This window comes from Eublepharis macularius, chromosome 19, assembly GCF_028583425.1.
Source record: "Eublepharis macularius isolate TG4126 chromosome 19, MPM_Emac_v1.0, whole genome shotgun sequence".
Lineage (NCBI taxonomy): Eukaryota > Metazoa > Chordata > Lepidosauria > Squamata > Eublepharidae > Eublepharis > Eublepharis macularius.
The window spans coordinates 14,580,904-14,600,938 of record NC_072808.1 but is presented as its reverse complement, the minus strand read 5'-3'; the positions used below and the strand labels follow the sequence as shown (position 1 = coordinate 14,600,938).

The window sequence follows — 20,035 nt, the reverse complement described above, 5'->3', positions numbered from 1 at the left end:
GTCTCCTAGGATCTCTAACCAGTACGCCGCCTTGATTATACCTGAGCTGTAGCAAGACTGAGAGATGACCATTCATATGCTCTTCAAATCCCAAAGTCACATTTTATATTCTGCTGCTGGAGCCAACGAGGCAAAGGATGCATATAATTGCTTTATGTTTACGTAATGCTTTCAGTGTTGAATGCACTTCACACATATTGTCTTGTGGGCCTTGCAAGAGTGCTGTAAGGCCAACCGCCATTAATATGTGGACAGAGTGGCACAGAGACGAGTCTGGCTACACCTATAGCCCAGCTATATCACACAGTAAAATAATAACAACATTTGATTTATATACCGCCCTTCAGGACAACTTAACGCCCACTCAGAGTGGTTTATGAAGGTATTATCCTCACGACAATCACCCGGTGAGGTTGGTGGGGCTGAGAGAGCTCTGAGAGAGCTGTGCCAGACCCAAGGTCATCCAGCTGGCTTCAAGTGGAGGAGTGGGGAATCACCTGCCTCTCCAGATTAGAGTCCTGCTGCGCTTAACCACTACACCAAACTGGCTCTTCATCCACATTAAGGTAAAGGTAACGTGCAAGCACCGAGTCATTATTGACCCATGGGGGACGTCACATCACGACGTTTTCTTGGCAGGCATTTTACGGGGTGGTTTGCCCTCGCCTTCCCCATCATCCACATTAAGCACGCTGAGCTGGAAGCAGGGTCGCTTTCGTTGTTGTTGCCAGCCTACCTCCTGCACCGTTAACAGCGTCTAAACCCGGTGAGTAACCCTCATCCATGCCCTGAGATGCTTCAACACTTGAATTCTGCAAATTGCATTGCAGTTCAAGGCACGGAAACAGTCCAGGCCCCCTCCCCGCATATCAACAGGCTACCCTGCCTGCTCGTTTATAGTTTGCAAAGCTTTTGCTGGATTGCATCATTTCTGGTTATTGCGAGGGGCAGGGGGATGGGACACAAGGGGTTGGATCCAGACTAAATTTTCCACTTGTGTAAAGCACTTTTTTCAGGGGCACAGAACGTTCCTGCTTCCCCCCTTTCGGTGCAGTCCCCTGATCTCCCGCAATGCTGCTACAGGGGAGACCCTCGGGAACTACAGCAGAGGTCAGCAGAGAGAAGAGGGAATTGGTGGAAATTTCCCCATCCCTTCCGCAAGTGCAGATTTAACCTTGGTCCAACGGAGTGTCGTGTAACAATCTGCACCCCTAAAAATGTCCCAAATACACAGAAGAAACGTGTTTTACCTCTGGCTTCTACTCCATATAAACTGGGGCCAATTTCCTTGGGACTCAGTGAGATTTGTGGCTTAGGATAAGCTCAGAGGGCGCAGGACAGTCACAATCTTGAAGCTCCTTGGCTTGTTTTCCTGTGCCTGTAAAAGCCGTGTGACAAGCCAGAAATCCAACAGGTGCGGCAGAGATGCCATTCAAGGCAGAGCTTTCCTCTTGGGACTTAGAGTTGGCTTGAGGCCGCACCCATGACAGAGTATTGATGTGTGGGGCTGTCTCTGTCGCCGAAGGTGTAAGATGAGGTTGCTGGGCGTCAAGCTCACCGAGTGGTAGCCCAGACGGGAAGATCCGGACTGAAGCGGGACTTTTGCGGATAAAGTCGTCATTTGAGGGGGACGAGGGAGAACACAGGAGAAGACTTACGGAGGGCTGCCGTCTGTCACTGGAGTTCTGCCTTGAACAGCTTGCCTGACTGAGTGGTTAAAGCGCTGGCCTACGATCTGGGGGACCCAGATTCAAATCCCCACCCTACCATGGAAGCTTGCTGGGTGACCTTGGGCCACATTCAGCCTAACCCACCTCACAGGGCTGTTGTGAGAATAAAACGGAGGAGAGGAGAAGGCAGGTGTCTCTTGGGAATAAAGGAAGTAAATAAATAAATGAAACGCTGCAGGTTTCTGCTCCCCAAGCAGCTTGGTAAAGGCACAACAGCAGACGAAATAAGGGTCAAACCAGGCAGGGATTGAAACAACTCTTTCGATCTTTGGTTGTTCAAGACCACAGTAGCGGCCTGAAAAGAAATCCCGAGTCTCTTGCACAGGCCCCCGTGGGCTGCTCCTTAGACTGCCCCCCCTCCACTTCTGCTCCTCTTCTTCACCCGAGCAAACACCAGACCCAGAGGCTGGCACCGTGCCATTGGCTGTAGGAAGCTCACTTGCTTGCCCCCCCAGCCCTCCTCCTGCAAAGACTTCAAACTGTCACACTCTCTCCCCCATCTCCCTCCCCAAGCCAGTAGGCTCATTTCCTAATCACCAGCCCTTGCAGAGGCCTACAGAAGAGGATCACAGTCTCTTCATCGGATTGATGTCCGGGAGGAGTCTGAGCTCCCCTCTTCTGCCCCTGTCTTAAAGCCAGCAGCGTGCAGCTAACCTTAGGGTGGAACATGCCTCCGGCTTTAAGTGGCTCTTCCGTGAAGCTGGAGGAAGGCTGCTTGGGCCAGAGAAAATCTTCAGATTTTGCTCATCCGGGTGGCAAGATACATGCCAGAAACTGCGGGGAGCTTTCTGATCCCCTCCAGAATGCACCCCCCCCCCAATCAAATAATTCGTAACAGAGAATGCAAAAACCTGTACGAGGCCCCCCTAGTTTCTTCCTTTCCCTCCTCCATCAAGCCAGAACTCCCAGCCTCCATCTGTCTGTGTCTCTTTCACACCTCTGAAAGCACGCTCAGGATGCAGCCGCCTCTGGGGTGGGACTGGGAAGAGAACAGCAGCCACAGCCCGCTTCAGCACTCTGGCAAAGATGCATTTCACAGCTCTGGCATGGCTGTGAATGGAGATTAGCACCGTTTGCTGAATGGGAACAGCTGTGCCTGATTTAGGAGCTGCTATTCCCAGGGAGAGAGATGGCAGCACGGCACTCAAGAAAGCAAAGGCAGAGCGGAGCCAAGGGCTCCGGCTCAAAGAGGAGAAGGGGAACTTGGCGCATGGAGTGGTGGGAAAGAGCGGAGACGCCTAGGTTACAGACTTGGGCTGGGGAAGAAAATAGGCTGGAAGTTTGGTGGCCCAGAGGACTCTGCCAGCGACCGGCTGCCTGGGCGGTGTACGCGCATGAGTGTGAGTCACATTTGCTCTTTGAGACTCCGTTTCTCTCTCCCTCCCTCCAGCAGGATAACGCCTTCTCATCACTGCTGTAAACCCTTCGAGATGCGCAGCTCAGAGAAGGCTCCGGCCACAGGCACGGTGGCATTATTGGGAGTGAGTGAAAAGAGGCCGAGCAAAGCTCTTTTGCGGCAACAGCGAGAGGAAAATAAAAGCCAAGCCGGAATGCGCGCATGAGAAGGAAAAAAGGAGAGAACGTTAACTCTTCAGGGGCTGGGAAGGCACACAACCTCTGGAAAACTGACAAAGATGAGAAGGCAGAGCATCTGGAGGCGTGCTCGAGAGTGCAGTGATAAAGCACGAGGGGGGTGAGGGGTAGGGAGAGTACCCCACAGGGCAGCAAGGAGATCTTTCAGGGCCTCTTAACCCTGCTCCAGGAGGTGGCAGGATAGATGCTGGTGGCTCCTGAAGCTGGCAGAGACCAGGGGCAGCTGGTTAAAATGTTTAGATGGAGGCCTTGCTCATTGGCTTCTGGGAGAATGGGGGAGATGCCCCTCAGCTTCACCTCTGAAATCTAGAAAGGAGGTTTTGCAAAAAGAATAAAAATATAAATGGCATGCAGCCCAAGCTAGGTGACAGAAGATGTCTGGGCACACGCTCGCTGCACCGCTACTTCAACCCCTTGTTGGTGCTGAGTGCCACTTGCACTGGAGCCCCCCCCCCCGAGACCTGGAGTTGGCCCTGCCTGAACCTCCGAGAGACTCCAGGCGAGACTTTAGCTAGCTTACATTATCAAATAGTGGGAGATTCAGGCACAATCATTCTAGGGTCTGCCTTTGTGCCCCCCACCACGACGCTCCCTTTAACTGCCTGCATCTTCAAAACAGGAGCCACTGTAAACTTTAGCCTTGAAGTAATTTGCCATGGTGTGACCAATCTGTGGTTATTAAACGACTACTGGCCCCCCCTTTGCTTTGTCCCCCCATTAAGAGAAAACTCACGGCTACACGGCCTTCCTTTCCCTTGGAGTCAAGGCACAGGGAGGGTGCGGCTTTTGACAGCACGCAGCAGCCATTTCTTTTTACCCAAGACGACAGCGGCGGTTATTCCAAACTACCTCTTTTCAAGCCTCTCTAGGGGAAAAGGCTGGAATCTGATGGCTACAACCTTCCAGTGGCAACTGAACACCCAACAGCTGCTGCTCCCCTGTGAAGGCCACGGCCGTAGGGACTCATCGAGAAATAAAGACAGCCGTGGCAGCAAAGGGCCGGTGTGACCGCACTTCAGCCTCTGAGAATATTTTGCCCCTGTTTTCATACCCCCAAGGCACAGGGAACGGCGTCTTCTTTTATCACATAACATCCCTCCCCGCGCTGCCTGCCACGTGGAAGCAAAGCCCAGAGCTGCTCAAGGCCGCTGCCTTCTCCACAATTATCACCATCACGCTGCTGTCAAAGAGGGAGGGGTGGGTGGCTGTGGCGCGCACTAAGAAGGCAGGCACCATCCTAGTCGTCTCAAGTCATAAACATGAAGAATACAACTACTGGGAAGAGTGATTCAGGGCTGGAATCACGCACGAGCCCTCACTGCTGCAACTCAGACCGTCTTTCATTTTTTCCAGTCGAGCGCTATCACTCTTCCGGAATGTAAGACAAGCATTGCCGGATCAGTCCGTGGGTCCGTCTAGTGCAGTTCCCGGCTTCCGACAGAGCCTGACTAAATGCTTCCGGGAAGCCCGTGTGAAAGATGGCGTCCCCTTCCCGCTGGTTTGCTCCTAGCATTTTGGTACTCAAAGGCGGACTTGCCTCACCCCTAGACTTGGGAGGCTACGCTTAGCTATCAAGACCTGGCCTCGGCCCATTATTTTGTTTTTTTAAAAAGCCACCCGTTACAGCCTATTAGCGTGGCCTCTGTGTTCCAAGCCACGTGTCCTGTTGGCGGGCAAGGGACAGCAACTGCAGACATTCCTTGCCCCCGTCGAGGTTCTGCCTTCAGCTAGCAGCTTCTCTCCTTTAAAAAAAGGATTTCAGGATGAGTGGATGTGCTGTAGCACAGCGGTTAAGTGATTTGGCTGCGAATCAGCACTCTACTGGTTCGAATCTCACTACTGCCATGAGCTCAATAGGTGGCCTTGGGTAAGCCACTCCTCTCAGCCCCAGCTCCACAGCTGTATTGTGGGGATAATAATAACACTAACTTGTTCACCACTCTGGGCGAGGCACTAATCTGTCTAGAAGAGCGGTATATAAGCACAATTATCATTATTATCATCTGTTGCCTACAGGCATTCCTAGATCGTCTGCTCAAAAAGCCTTTTACTAAAGCTGCTCCCCCTTCCCCATAAAACCAGGGTCCCTACATGACAGAAGCTTAAGAAGTAACGCTCTTGCTCCCCAGAATGAAGGATCAGTAATAGGAAAACTTCACCGGGTGGATTTCACATAATGATTCAAGAGCTCTGCTTGGAAATAATTCTTCTGGCTTGCTGTCTGTATCTTTCAGGCCCCTGAGGGTGCATGGAGGCCATCGTTGTTTTCAAACACATGGATGTTCCAGAGATGGAGTGTGTGTGTGTGTGGGGGGGGTTATATTCCCCCCACATGGACCACATTCAGGCCTTTATGGAAGAAGCCTGGAAGGATCAGGCCCTGGAGCTAGAAAACTGGGTCCCAGAGCCAAAGCCACGGATGTGACAATATCAAGCTACGCAGGCACCAATTTGACGCTCCTTTACTCTACCATGAAGGGGACATAGGACAAGCAGCAGCAGAGAGCTAAATATAGCACTCCACCGGGCAGTACCATCTGCTCAGGGTCTGGTTTGGGCCAGCCTTGCGTGGTGTGGCCAAATACTACACAATATCCAGGATGCAACGAACGCGGCAGAAATGGAAGCTGCCCATTCCTCCCCACCAACAAGAGCCTCGAGTCCCACACCCCTGAAGCCTTTCCTGGATGCAAGAGGAAAAAGAACTGTTCCTCAAGAGAGAGTCCGCAGGTTCTCGTCTGGCTGCGCGCAGTGGTTGCATGCATCCCAATGCTGACATGTTCCCCTTCTGTTACCACACATGCGCAGTATCATCTAAGTGTGGTGACTAGTGGCTACTGTGGTAGCAGGTATATGGGAAAGCCAACGGCCCAGGAGGTAGCATGGCCTCCCCTCTGCCGCAAAGATTAGAATCACACTCCTTCCAGGCAGCCTAGCCAATTCTTTTCCACCCAACACCCGAAGAGAAAGAGGGTGGCAGCCAGGGGCAGACAATCTGGAAGGTTTATTCTCAGCGTACAGACACTAACAGGTTCATTCCTCATCTTCCGGGGGTAGCACAATCTTGCTGGGGTCGTAGTAATTGGCGTCAAGGAGGGGGAGCCCTCGTGCTTCCCGCTCCTTTATCTTTCGTTCGGCTTCTCGGCGGGCCCACTTGTCCATCCTGTAGGGTGAGAAGAGAGAGACAGTGATCTGTGGGGGAAATGTCAGCACTGCGGCCCTAGAAATACGTGCGAGAAAGAGGTCAGAAAGGACAGGCATCTCGCAGAGCAGGCCAGAGCCCAGCTAGCATTTTTTTTTTTTTTAGTAGCTACTGGAAATCTAGGCCAGAGCACCAAATAGAAAAACCAAACTTCACTCAGAGGAAAGCTGCATTTCAAACTGTCCTTTAAAAAAGCCTCTTTGCTCTAGGTCGATGTTTGAGCTTGAACTAGATTTTTCTTCTAGGAGGGGTTTATGTACTGCAGAATCTGGACTTCCTCGAGCAAGGAAAGGTGCAGTGACAACAAAATAAAACGAACAAAACCAGGTACATGTATGCCAGGGTTAGAGCCTCCGAGGAAGAGACAGAAGTTCACTTGCTTTCTATGACTAAGGACAAGACAGCATGTGCAGCGGTTAGAGTGGCAGACTAGGATCAGGAGACCCCAGTTCGAATCCCCACTCTGCCACGGAACCTTGCTGGGCGACCTTTGGCCAGCCACTCAGCTTGCTTTCATCCTAACCTACCTCGCAACGTAGTTGGGAGGACAAGACTGAAGAAAAGAGACCAATGTGGTAAGCCGTTCTGGGTTTCCACAGGGAAGAAATGTGGGGGGACAAATATCTAAACTACAACAAACACTCCAAAACAAAACACTCCGCTACAAGAAAAACTCCAAAACGCTAAAACCGAATTCTGTGCCAGGCACTGAGCTTCACGCAAAATTTAGACGATCAATCCCAGGATTGGCTCTTCCCAGGGCTTTTTTTCAGCGGGAATGCGGTGGAATGGAGTTCCGGCACCTCTTGAAAATACTGGGCAATAGTGCGTGAAAATAATGCGATTTCAAAGAATCCCGTGCGTTTCTTCCTCATTTCCCTCTTGAGAGTTCTGCCACCTCTTTTCCCAGAAAAAAAACCCTGGCTCTTCCGGTCCCGAAACCTGCACAACAGAACCATTACTAGACAGAAAACACTGCAGCCCCTACTGTGCGGAAGCCCCGCTTCCTTCCTACAACGCACCTCCCAGCACAGCGCCCTCTAGCCGCGCATCGCGGCAGCGCAGGCAAAGAGGGCGCCCAGCTGCTGGCCTGCCACCGCCTTGACGCACCCCTCAGTAGTGAGCTGGAGTGTGAACCCAATCAGAGCTGCAGCACTAATTACAGCGTGCTAAGATGAAGTGCCAAGCCGCTTTCTTTAATTAGTGCTTTGTTAGGGAGTCAACAGCCCACCGCCAGCAGGAACGAGACGCACAACCCCCTTTTTCGCCTGGCTCTGTTCCGCCTCCAGTTTGGGGGACTCTCGTCAGGGCTTCCCACAATGACAGACAAGCAGCTTAATGTGGGAAGGGAGACGTTTTGAGCCCAGCTTCTATACAACGGCCAGGGTCCAGTCCAGCCGAACATCATCCGCACCGTGCCTTGGCTGGACCCACAGACGCTAGCTAGTCCACTTAATCGCGCATGAGCTCTGGCTCCCCAAGTGGCGAAGGGGGAGCCAGATATGCAGAAGAGGTTGATTTGAGCCCCAACTTTATATATATTTAGAAATTATAAAGATTCAGCGAGTCAGCTGCTTTGGTGGTTGAGAGAGCAGCCGTGAGTCCTGGCCTAGATTGCAAACCCCCACTGTTATTTCCATCTCCCCTTCAAACGGGCCGCATGAAGTCAGGTGAGTTTCTACAGAGGGGAAGAAAAAGGGGCACTTTAAACTCTTCCTGCTCTGACAGAACCTAGGAAAAAGAAGCCTGCACCCCCCCCCTTTCTGCTGCTATGACTAAGCCGATTTCTAAGCCAGCGTTTCTCACACTTTGAACTGTGAGCCCCTTCTAAAACTCACCCCATTAGGCAAGCAAGCACGCAAAATCCTTGTACACGGCTGGACGAGTCCTTGTATGGAATTCTGGATCAGGCTCGGTCTCCAACCCTGCCGTTAGAAGAGGTCTAGAAAAGGGCTCCTCTTAAAACCAGCTGGCCAAGGAAATGGGTGGTGGTGGTGGCGGTAGTGGGAGGGGATCTGCTGTGGCCAGAAGCTTCCATGCGCTTACCGGCCTCTCTGTGGCTTCCACTGTTTGATCAATCGCATTTTATTGCTACAGCCAAGACCACAGGTTTAAATTGCTGGTTAAAAAAAAAATCAAGAACTCTATATACAAACAAATTAAACCCATTAATAAAATACAGAAATCGTGAGTCATATCAGTCAGAGGTATCACACGTCCCCAGTTAGCACAGCGGCTCTGGCTGGTGCAATGCTCAGCTTGCGCTCCTGCGAGAAAAGTGCCCCAGGCTTTACCTCTGGCTCTTCTCCCTCCCTGGAACTCCGTGGCTCCCTCCAGCTGTCTTGCACCCTCCCCTGGGGAGCTGGGAGTGGTGGTGGTCCACCCTGTAGTTTGAAAACCACGGATCTAAGCTCTTGTTTCATGACAACCCAACATTAGCAGGTCAGGCTTTGGGGGAAAGGACATCAGAGGGCATTTTTTGTCTAGACTAGGAGGTGGCACAGCCATCCAGAAAGAACTGGCACAAAGCCAGTTTGGTGGGTGTTTGCCAGAAGGGTTTAGGTTTGGCTGCTACCCTAGTAGTTTCACCATTGGGGGGAAAGGCAGGGTACGAATGGTTAATAAATAGATGTCCATACTACATGGGGGGAGTTGGATTTTCAAACTAGCTGTGTCCCAGCATTCCTGGTGAGAGACCGCTTGCAGGAAAAATTGCAAACAGGGGACATGGGGAGAATATCCTGCTCTACGAAACGTAAACTCAGCAGCCGGAGAGTTCACACAAGGCAACGGAATAATTAGGCCCACTTCTGCCTACTATTTGCATTTAGTTTCGAGAAGAACGACTATCGGAAAGAGTCCTGGGTAGAATAAGAAGCTTATGAAAGGCTGTGAACGTTCTGTATGATAGAGGGAGGACGGTTAGTCTAATGGGGGAATAGGAGTTTAACCATTTGACTCAAATTATTATTATTTATTATTATATTTCTAATCCACTCTCCCTGCGAATGGGCTCAGAGTGGAATACAACATATATAAAATGACATGAACATGTTAGTTTAAAAACCAGATAAAAATATCAATAAATACAGCAATACAACTTCTAAAAGACAGCAGCATGCGTATTGTGTGACCCAACAATAACAGCAATCCATGGGGCCGGATGGCCAACTGCTAGATGTTAACAGAACGGGAGGAAGACAAATGTTGTCACTTGGCCCAAATGAAGCAGCAATACATCTTTGATGCCCCAGAAGTCTCTTCCTTAGAAGCATTTAGCATAAAGCTACTGTAAACAGATAGCAATCTTGGGTGCTTTTCCTGCCACTCTAAAGACCACACACTTGTTCTTTCCTCCGGATGTCAGGAATTGCCCTTTTGAGTGTGCGGTTTCATTCTTCACACGTGCAACTGATGTCATGCACACGTTCACCTTCTTTTCTGCCCCACTCCACCCCAGTTCTTGTGTCTCCACTGCACAAGGGCAGGCCGCAATAGAGAGACGATTGCCCAACCACAGGGTGGACCCTTTGGCTTCCAGCAGAAGGCACTGCAGGAAAAAATTCATTTACTAGGCTCGGAGAGATGTGGAGACAGGCATCGCTGCTTCAATCGAGAGTGCAGGATAAAGCATAACTGTCTATAATTTGAAGGACCAGCTCCTTCCATATGTCCGTGTGTGCCAACTATGGTCTTCAGGCAGCCGTGTGTTGGCTACCGTACCTCTTAGAGGTTGGCACTGAACAGAGTGCAAGCCTTCCCCCCTGCAGTGTATACTCTGTAGAAGAGGCTCCCTGAGGAGGTGAGGGGAGTACCTCCTTGGAGATATTCGGGAGGCACTTCAAGGCTTGTCGGTTTGAATGGCAGGTACCCTTTAAATTGGAAAGAGGGCATCCGTTAAGGGGAAGGATTTGGAGGGGTTGGTTTTGACTGTAAATGTTATTAATCGACTATTGTAAACTGTCTTGAACTGCAAGGAAAGGTGGGATAAAAAAAGTTTAAATGAATAAATAAAATAAACCACAATATCCCTTTCCAGTACTGAGCTGTCTCACCAGATAATCCCCCCACCCCCCCCAAAAACCAGAATAACGCAACTAGCCACCTGAACAAGTCAGAAATATTTCTCCGCATCATTTTCTCCTGTACGACTACATTCCCAACCAAGAGAGGCCGAGACACCGGCCTGAGGGGAAGTTTAATTTTTCACTACCGTCCCACAGACCATTTCCCTACCAACGGCAAACATCTGATGTGCCTCGCCAGCTCATTTAAGTGGAATATAAACAGGATGGCATCAAGCTTTCATCTGAAGCTTAGAAGAAGAGTCAAGGACGTGGCTCCCCCCCCCCACACACATAGGAGAAACACTGGCAGTAAGACGGGGAAAGAATCAGGAGGGGATCGATTGCAACCAACCTCGACTTCCCGAGGCTGACAGATCCAGTTAAAAGATACTTTCAAAGCAGACATCAACTTAGTCCAGTGCATTTTGGAAAAAAAAAACCCTATAGATACTTGACCCTCATTAGGTCAAGAAATCTAGAGTTATCCATTTTCAGATTAATAATTAGTAAGATTTTAAAGTGTCCCGGGTACTAAGGGGCACTATTCCTCCACAGTAAGGGAAACTTGGGTGGGGGGGAAGAGTTGAAAAATATGCAAAAGGAAAAGAGGATGAGGCCCACTGATCCAAGATCTCAAATGACCCAGAGTCTGTCCAAGGGTCTCCATATCCCAAAAGAACGCAAGCCATGTAGTCCCTTTTATTAGAACCAGCACATGCCACTGTGCAAGCTTTTGTGATCACCAGAACTCTTCAAGCTCAAAATTCAAAATTATAACAGCCGGTGGGTGGGGCAGATTTTTCAGGGCATGCTATAACATGTGCCCTGAAAAAATCTACTTCCCCCCATCTTTTAAAAATGTTGTGCCATCCAGCCAGAAGAAGAGTTCTGGTGAGCTCAGAAACTTGCACAATATTTTGTGTCAACTGGATTGGTCCTAATAAAGAGGTACTGTGGAATTTTTTAAAAAAAATATTGCATGGATCAGAATGGCAAATTGGCGTGTTTTTCTCCGTATCCGAACCCTTGTTTCAGATCACAAGGAAGCCTCAGCCGGGTCAACTCACCCTGAGTCTTGGTTCTCTTATTGATAAAACGGGGGAAATGACCTACCTGCTCAGGGATGCTACAGAGAGGAAAGCTGTGCCTTGCAAGTTTAACCTTGACTGGCCAGGGTATTAAATAATAAGGGAGATAAAACAGCAGGTATCCTTGTTCCAATCGGCATCCCTGCCGCCCTTGCTCCAATACGCATTCATCCTGCTCCATTCCCTGCCACCTAAACACTGCCGGTCCAGTTCACCAAAGTCCGCCCCCCCATCTCTGCAACTTCAGCAATCAGCAGCTCTTGCTGTAACAGCACAGTTCATTAGCAGCTCCCCGAAGACCTCCTTAATGAGACCCCCATCAATTAGAGAAGAGTTATGTCTCGCGTTCAGGCGCCTCCCCAAGACTCCAAACAGAGACAGCCGGCTTCGCACCGCTGACGCCCAGACGCTCGACACCCACAGGAAGGGAGAAGGACCCCAGCCCTTCTCCCTCCGCACAGAGGGAGGCTACCAGTCTAGTCTCTCTGTCCCAGCGTTTTCAAGCAACCGGTAATAGATGCTTCCCAAAGGGAATGAGAACACAAAACAACCTCTTCGCATTTTTGTGAGTTTAGGGAGGAACGCTAGAAAGGATCCTCAAGCCCTTAAAGCCACCAAAGGTAACACAGAGACAGTGTGCCCCAAAGCTACAACCACAGCAACTAGCTGATGAGGTTTCTTCTTGGCTACCCATGTATTTGACAGTATCAAGTAGCACAAGAAAACATCCCTCGTGCCTCTGAGAACACTACAAGTCACTGCATTTGACTTTTTGAAAACTATCTTGTACATTATGTATTATATTTCCAAGAATCCCAGCATTGGTTTTTTTATAAAAGTTCCTAGTCCTCATTGTTAAATAAAAGCAAAGGCAGAATTTACTTTAAGAACTATCCAAGGTTTACAGGCATCTGGAGTGGGGAGGGGCACTGCTATGGAGAGGGTATCTCTGTTCAATCTAGGGGACCAAAGTTACAATTCCTCCGTATACCCATCAAGCTGCTCGTCAATTTCCCAAAAGTGTTATCGGTCTTTTCCGTTCGATTACTGCCTTATGTTCCAATTAAGGCAGACCACTCAGCATGGGTGCCAACTGTCTCAGCAATGAATGAAGAGACTGTGCCTAAAAAAAGCCAAATTCAACACAGCGTGTGCATTTCGCCTTTTGTTTTGGATATTGAGTGGATCGGTACGGGGAATTACCGTTTCCCCCCCGGCTCCATATGCTTGTAGAATCCGGTCGCAGATTTCTAAGAAGGACTTGCAGCAGCTCGGGCTGGACCAATGTTTTCTCACGAGAAATCCTACTTTGTCGTGAACAGGAGGGTGTTGTTCACAGGGGAGAAGCGTCTAGTGGGGCAGAGTGCCTATTGCCTCTACCAAGCAAATGCATCTCTCTCTCTCTCAGCTGGGGGAAAAGCAAAGGTAAATGGAGGGAGGGAAGACACTCGAGAGGAAAACAGCAGGGCCTCCTCCTTCTCCTTCCCTACAGATGCCACTAATTCACACCACTACTTCGCGTGCTGGTGACAAAGAGTGGGAAAGCCGGCGTGTGCCAAGGAACGCCCAGTCCCGCCTCTACAGTTCCCGTTCATTGGGCAACTTTTTGTTGTGGGCAACGGCCCCCAGAGGTTGTAGTCATTGCACATGACTTGAGAGGAGAGACGCGGAAAATGGTCTGCTGGTCGGCCGCAGCCCCTGCCTACTAGCTGCTGTTGATAAAGGCAGAGAGGGACAGTTGCTAAACATTGGAGGGGGGGCGAGTCATCAAGGACCGGGGGAAAAAGTAAAACTGGTGCGGTTCAAGAACGGCTTATTGAAAGGGGTGGGGGAAGGTCCTAAGGAAGGAAGGAAACGTGATGCACGGTGAGGAAGGGGCAAGGTTATTATTTTAACATTTTTTTAGTTGCCTTTCTACTGTAGGGCACTCGAGGCAGCTTACAATATAAATAAAACCACTATAAAAGATCCTAATTTAAAATCACAATTTAGGACTGCCCATAAATAGAAAAGCGAATTTATTCTAATGCCGTCCTAAATAAAACTGCCTCCTAAACATCGAAAGCGAGGGGGCCGGGCACACCTCCCTGGTGAAGTTCTTCCATAATTGTGGGGCTGCCACTGAAAAGGCCCTTTTACATGAACCCACCAGACAAATGGGACGGTCAGGGGGGCCTCTTCCTATGATCTTAATTCACAGGCAACAATGTATGGGAGAAGATTGTACTTCAGATAACTCCGATCTCAAGCCACGTAGGGCTTTAAAGGACAAAACCGACACGCTGAATTGGGCTTGGGGGTGGATTGGCAGCCAGTGTAATTCCTTAATACTCCTTATGTACTCCTTATGTAATTCCTTGTGTACTCCTGGCAGCTGGTGCCGACCAGAAGTCTAGCCACAGTACTCTGTAACAGCTGCATATTCCAAACCCTCTTCAAGGACGGCCCCAAGTAGAGTGCATTGCAACAGTCAAGTCTAGATGTAACGAAGGCAGGGATTTTTGTGGCTATACCAGACTGAACCAGAAAGTGGCACAGCTGACGCACTAGCCAAAGCTGTGCAAACATACACCAAGCCACCACAGCTACCTGACTGTCTAAGGTGACTGCTGTGTCAAGCACTCCTAAGCAGCGAACCTGGCTTTTCGGGGGGAACATAACTCCCTTCAAAGACAGGAGAGATCTCAAGCCGCTGGTCAGCCTTTCTACTAACCCAACCTCCGCCTCGTCAGGATTAGGTGTCAAGCTCGTTCACCCTCATCCAGCCCATTACTGACTCCAAGCACCAGTTCAGAACATCTAGCATCCTCAGGTGCGGAAAGGCAGAGCTGGGTATCATCTGCATATCAGTGACACTGCAGCCCATACATCCTGAGGACAGCTCCCAGCAGCTTCACAGAGGTATTAAACAGCACAGGGGATAAGATCCTGTTGAAGAAGAGGAGACAAGGCGGCAGGAGAGAGTAAGAAAAGGGAGAGTGTAGGTGAGCCTGTGCCGAGCGCAAGACAGAAAATGAGAAACAGGAAAAGAAAGGCGCGGCGAGGAAGCTGCCTTATGCTGAGTCAGACCTCTTTTCTATCCAGGTCAGTATTGCCTGCTCTGGCTGGCAGCAGCTCTCGGGAGGACTCAGGCAGAGGCCTTTCCCATCAGCCGCAACTTGACCTTTTTAATTGGAGAGACCCACGTTTGAACTTGGGAACTACGGCATCCGAAGCAGATGCCCTACCACTAAACCACGGTCCCTCTCCTCACCCGATACGTTGTGCAGGATCACAAACACATTTCTGCTGCTGCTGTGTGTCTTGACTCCTGGCAGATCTGTACGCATCTGCATTCTTAAGGTCTAGAAACATGGATTTTTATTTTAAAAAGTGAAAAACGTAAGATTTTCATCTGTGGACTTCTTCATCCAGAGTCAACATGCCTGCACTCTTGGAAGTATGACTAGAGTACATCCTGGCCCACGGATGGCTGGAAACTTTACTGCTCTTGCACCTACTGCCTCCTACAGCCTTACAAACTCATTCAGCCTGTTGGCCACCCAAGCCCATTCACAAAATCCTGTCTCTAGGTAACATAGAGAGGAAGAAAACCTGAAGGGCCAAGAAAGAGGCTTTTGCTTCAGGAGACAACCAAGGTCTGCAAGAGGACAGGATCAAAGCTGGGTGGCTAGGACTCCTGGTTCTTTTCTTTAAAAAGGAGGGGGCAAAGGCTTGCTTGCTTGTTAGTGACGTTCCTCTGCAGGGTCTATTCGCAGACTCCAAACGGACGGGAGCTGCGCAAGCCGCTTCTGATGAGAAGGTTCTGTGTGCGTCAGCAGCGGAAAAGCCGGGCTGTAACCTGCCCCTCCCTGCCAGCCAAAACAGCATGGCTCTCAGCTCCGGGTCTCGGTCTATCTATATCCCATCAGCTATATATATATACACATACACACCACATACACCTAGCACCAGCTGGTGCACCCCAAAATAGCTCTCAGCAGCTCTAAACTGCAGTGAATTTCCACCCCCCACCCCCCCAAGCATCAGTCTACCTTATCTGAAAACAAGTCTTTTCATAAGCTGGAGGCCAAGGTTGCATTTTGGGAAGAATGAGTTCACGATGGAGGGATGCTCTTGCACAGGGCGCCACTAAGTCTGCAGCACAGGAGAAAAGGTGGGCAGAAGGCTGGTGGCGGATGCTGGACCACCAAGCTTTCTGTCCCGTCGCTCTTTTGGCACAGCCAGGTATTTGGACCAGACTGTACAGGATTTTTGCTCCCACAAGCAAGGCTGCCCGTTCCCTAGAATCTACCACTTTGTGACACAAATAAGGGGAGTCCATTATTCATCTTCAGGTGGAATCCTTAGAAAATTGGCTTCCTTTAAAAGGAGTGAGCAAGAGAGAGTGTGAGAGAACACACATTTTTTTACAGCCCTCGGGTTGCAGAGAAAAATGTGTGAAGCGCAGGACAGTGCCTGGTAAAAGCTGAATAGAACATCAGGGGGTGGGGCTTTATTCTTCTGCCTGCCCCCCCCCCAGCCATTCATTCTATTCCCCTTCTCTTCTTTCCTTATAAAAAAAATCAAGCTGAAAAAATTAATCAGGAACCAGAACCGTCATGCAAGAAGCACGTGGTTGCAAGTATGCACTCATTTTAAAATTCTTAATTGAGGAGCTGCATTTCCCAAAAGCTGGATTTCCGAAATGCAGATTTTTTTCTTAAAATTTTCAGGGAGGTGACTGTGGGCAGGTGCCTTCATAACACATCTGATTCCATGGCCACAGTGAAGAGACCAGGAGAAGACTACGGTGTGGAATGTTCTTTCCTCCTAGACTCTCTACTGGTGGTGGTGGGGAGTGCCCTCAAGTCATAGCTGACTTATGGACACCCCCCCCCCCCGGGCAGGGTTTGCATGTCGAGAGACTATCAGAGGTGGTTTGCCATTGCCTGCCTCTGCAACCTGGATCTTCTTTGGAGGTCTCCCATCCAATTACTAAGATTGGCCCCGCTTAACTTCTGAGAACTAACGAGATCAGGGCCACCTGGGCTATCCAGAGGTCAGGGCAGACTTTTCCCCCGTCCACGCCTAATAACTTGCTCCAGCCACCTTAACTATAGTTCGGCATGACTTTCGCATCTGTGTAAACCAAGGAGACCGTGGTTAAGGCCGGTGGGAAGAACTGGGACTGGGGTGAGGAGAAGAGGTGCGTGCAAGTTAAGACCTGAAGAGCTTTGGGCTGCTAATGTCCTTGAAACCACATATTCCCGAGTGGACGCTCTCCCGCCTCACCCCAAATCTCCCGGACTGCTCTTAAGTGAAAAGATAACTTCGTACCACTGATTTTAGCTATTCGTTAAAAGAGAGACGGAAGCCCTGTGCTCCCCCTCTTCTGAAAGACCCGCTGTCGTAACAACACCATGCCCACATCAGTACATCTGGGTTTCTCCTATATAGAAGGCATCGACCCATCTGTATCATTCCACAAAGCGAACCTTCAGGACAGAGGACAATATAAATAAAACTGTTTATATTGTTGTGGCCAAGAGCAAGTGCAAGTCATAGGCTCAGGCTGCTCCCTCCAAGGCCAGCGCCTGCATTTGTAAAGGAGGGGCAGGGACATTTGGAGTTCAATGCCAGGTCACTGCTGGGGGCTTCCCTTCACCCTGTTCAGTTAGTAGCCGATTAGTAGGAACACGCCTGCCCCCTTTCTCCGCTGTTCCTGTACAATCACCTCCTCTGGTACTGTTGGGTTTTCAGACAGGGGCACAGGCTCTGTGCTGCTTTAGGGGCAGAGGTTACGCCAATCTGCTCGGGGGCAATTTGGGAACAGAGATCTAGGGGCAACGCTCCACACACAGGGGTGGTGGAAGGGACAGGCACAGAAAGCCTCACATGTCTAACACGGCCCATCATGTCCAATGACTTGCAAAGCTTGGGTAAGGGGAGGGGAAAAATCCTCCTCCAGATGAAGCTAGAAGGACCATCTCTTCACCAACCAGGGCACTACTGGGCCCCCTCAAACCCATCACTAGTCAAGGAGGATGAAGACGGGTTGGCTCTCTCCAGTGTGCTAGCAGCATAAGACCCTGTGCATCTAGGAACGGGCAAGATCGCAATCCCATTACGGGGCACAAAATACTGTCTCTTAATAAGGAATCGTGAAGGACTCCCTTGTTTCTTATATTTTAAGAAGCGGTAAGAGGATGAGCGTCATGCAGTGACTGCATTGATCAGAAACAGGCTGATTGGCTGGTATCCCCCCATTCAACATTTTCTCCCCTTTGAACAGAAGCTGTACGCATGTTACGGTTTTTTTTTTACATTGCAAATAGGTGGTTAAACTGATTGCGTGAATGCACTCAAGTTTCTAGCCTTCATGGTTTCTGAAGAAAAGCATGGAAGTCGTCTCTGATCCAGAAGTCAGACTTAAATCTACACAGGACTTGTGGTTTTGTGGGATGGGAGCTCGCAGATCTCTGTCTTGGTCAATGCAGGCGTGTAAGACTCTTTTACTCTCCACCGCCCTAACAGTACGTGCTGCAAGCTGAAGCCAGAACGAGCTGGTGCTGAGGTCACTTCCCAGAATCTAGAAACCAGGATACCTCTAGAAGCAGCTTGCCTGGAAGTGGTTTGCAGCTTCGTTTTATTGTGCAATGTTACTATTTTTTGTAACTGCTTCTCCCAAGTACTACTTTTCTTTGATCCTCTAAAACCAGGCTTGAAGCGTTTGCGTGGCTAAAGGGTGAGAAGTGAAAGGTGACCTTGTCAACCCTGACAGTCTCACTTGCTACTAAAGTGGTATTCGCTGTTCCTCTTCGTGCATCTTGAAAAGCTCTCAGTCTGGGCCGGGAACCAATATGGCTCCCATTGAAGTAACAGCCTGGCTAACAGAGGAAGAGCTCAGAGTCGCTTGCTTGCATGGTGGAGCAGCTGAGGTTGAAAACCCAAGGTCCAGAGGAGGGCAAGCAGAAGTTTGCTTGCACTGTCTTGGAAAAGAACTGGATACACGAAAAAGTTCCAGCAGTTTATTGAGTCTGATTCCAGAGCTTGGGAGATTAACAGAAGAGAACTGTAGGTCACTCAAGGACAGAAATGCCAGCAGGAAGGGGCATGAAATCCATCTCTGATCAGTTAAGCCCACAAGAGCAGAGGATGGTAAGCAACTGGGTCTAAAAGGCTCATGGATTCTGCCCAGGCTTTGCAGCCCTCCTGCTAATCCCAATAGTGGGCTTCAGTCGACGTGTCTCCAAAGGTTGGCACAGATGTGGCCATGCCGGAGGCACCTCTGCAAAGCATCTCTTCACTAGGATGGGACTTGCTTGATGCCCACTTTGGGTGCAGAGAAAGGGGGGCGGTTCTGGGCATGCAGCTCAGCACACAGCCCCCCCTTCCCCCGGCAGCAGATAGAAACCTAGTGCTGAAGGGGTCCCAAGAGTCATCTAGTTCAACTCCTGGCACAATGCAGGAAATTCATAGCGAACTCCCTCCCTATTCCCCCAATGACCCTTACCCTCTGTCCAGAGAAAGTAAAAAAAAAAAACCTTTCAAGATCCCAGGTCAGTTTGGCTTGGAGGAAAATTCCTTCCTGACCCCGAAGTGGTGATCAGCATTGCCCTTGGCATATAAGAACGGGCCATGAGAGCTTAGCACTGGCTCATCCTTTCCTACCCTCCCTCTCATGATCTACCTAAGTTTACACTAATTCATAGAATCAGCATTGCTATCAGATGGCCATTTAGTGTCTTCTTAAAAACCTGCAAAGAAGGAGAGCCTACCACCTCCTGAGGAAGCCTATTCCACTGAGGAATTTCTCTAACTGTCAGGAAGTTCTTCCTAATGTTTAACTGGCTTTTGATTTAATTTTATCCCGTTGGTTCTAGTCCAGCCCTCTGGGGCGAGAGAGAACCGTTCCATTCTCTCTGTAACAGCGCTTCAAATACTTCAAGTGGGCTATCATATCACCTCTCTTTCACTTCTCCAGGCTAAACATACCCAGCTCCTTCAACCTTTCCTCATAAGACGGTCTCCAGACCCCTCACCATCTTCGTTGCCCTCCTTTGGACATGTTCCAGGTTTTCAAAATCCTTCTTAACTTGTAGTGCCCAAAACCGAACACAGTACTCCAAGTGAGATCTAACCACAGCACAATAAAGCGATACCATCACTTTTCGTGATCTGAACACTAAACTTCTGTGGATGCAGCCCAAAATTGCATTTGCCTTTTTAGCTACAGCGTCACACTTGCTGACTCATGTTCAGTGTATGATCCGCTAAGACCCCTAGATCATTTTCATATGTACTGCCAAGACAAAACTCCCCCATCCTATAATTATACATTTGATTTTTCCTACCTAAATGTAGAACTTTATA

The 20,035-nt window shown here is 49.6% G+C and overlaps 1 protein-coding gene across 1 annotated transcript in view; it reads right to left on the bottom strand.

Annotated features, from left to right (window-relative positions):
• Positions 1 to 6,304: 6,304 nt before the first annotated feature.
• The window catches only part of NDUFB11 (NADH:ubiquinone oxidoreductase subunit B11), a 51,785-nt gene continuing 38,054 nt past the window's right edge, over positions 6,305 to 20,035 (bottom strand). The window contains exon 3 of the mRNA XM_055003603.1: positions 6,305 to 6,486. Coding sequence (XP_054859578.1) covers positions 6,357 to 6,486 — 130 coding nt within the window. The 3' untranslated portion in view covers positions 6,305 to 6,356. The remainder of the gene's footprint in view (positions 6,487 to 20,035) is intronic.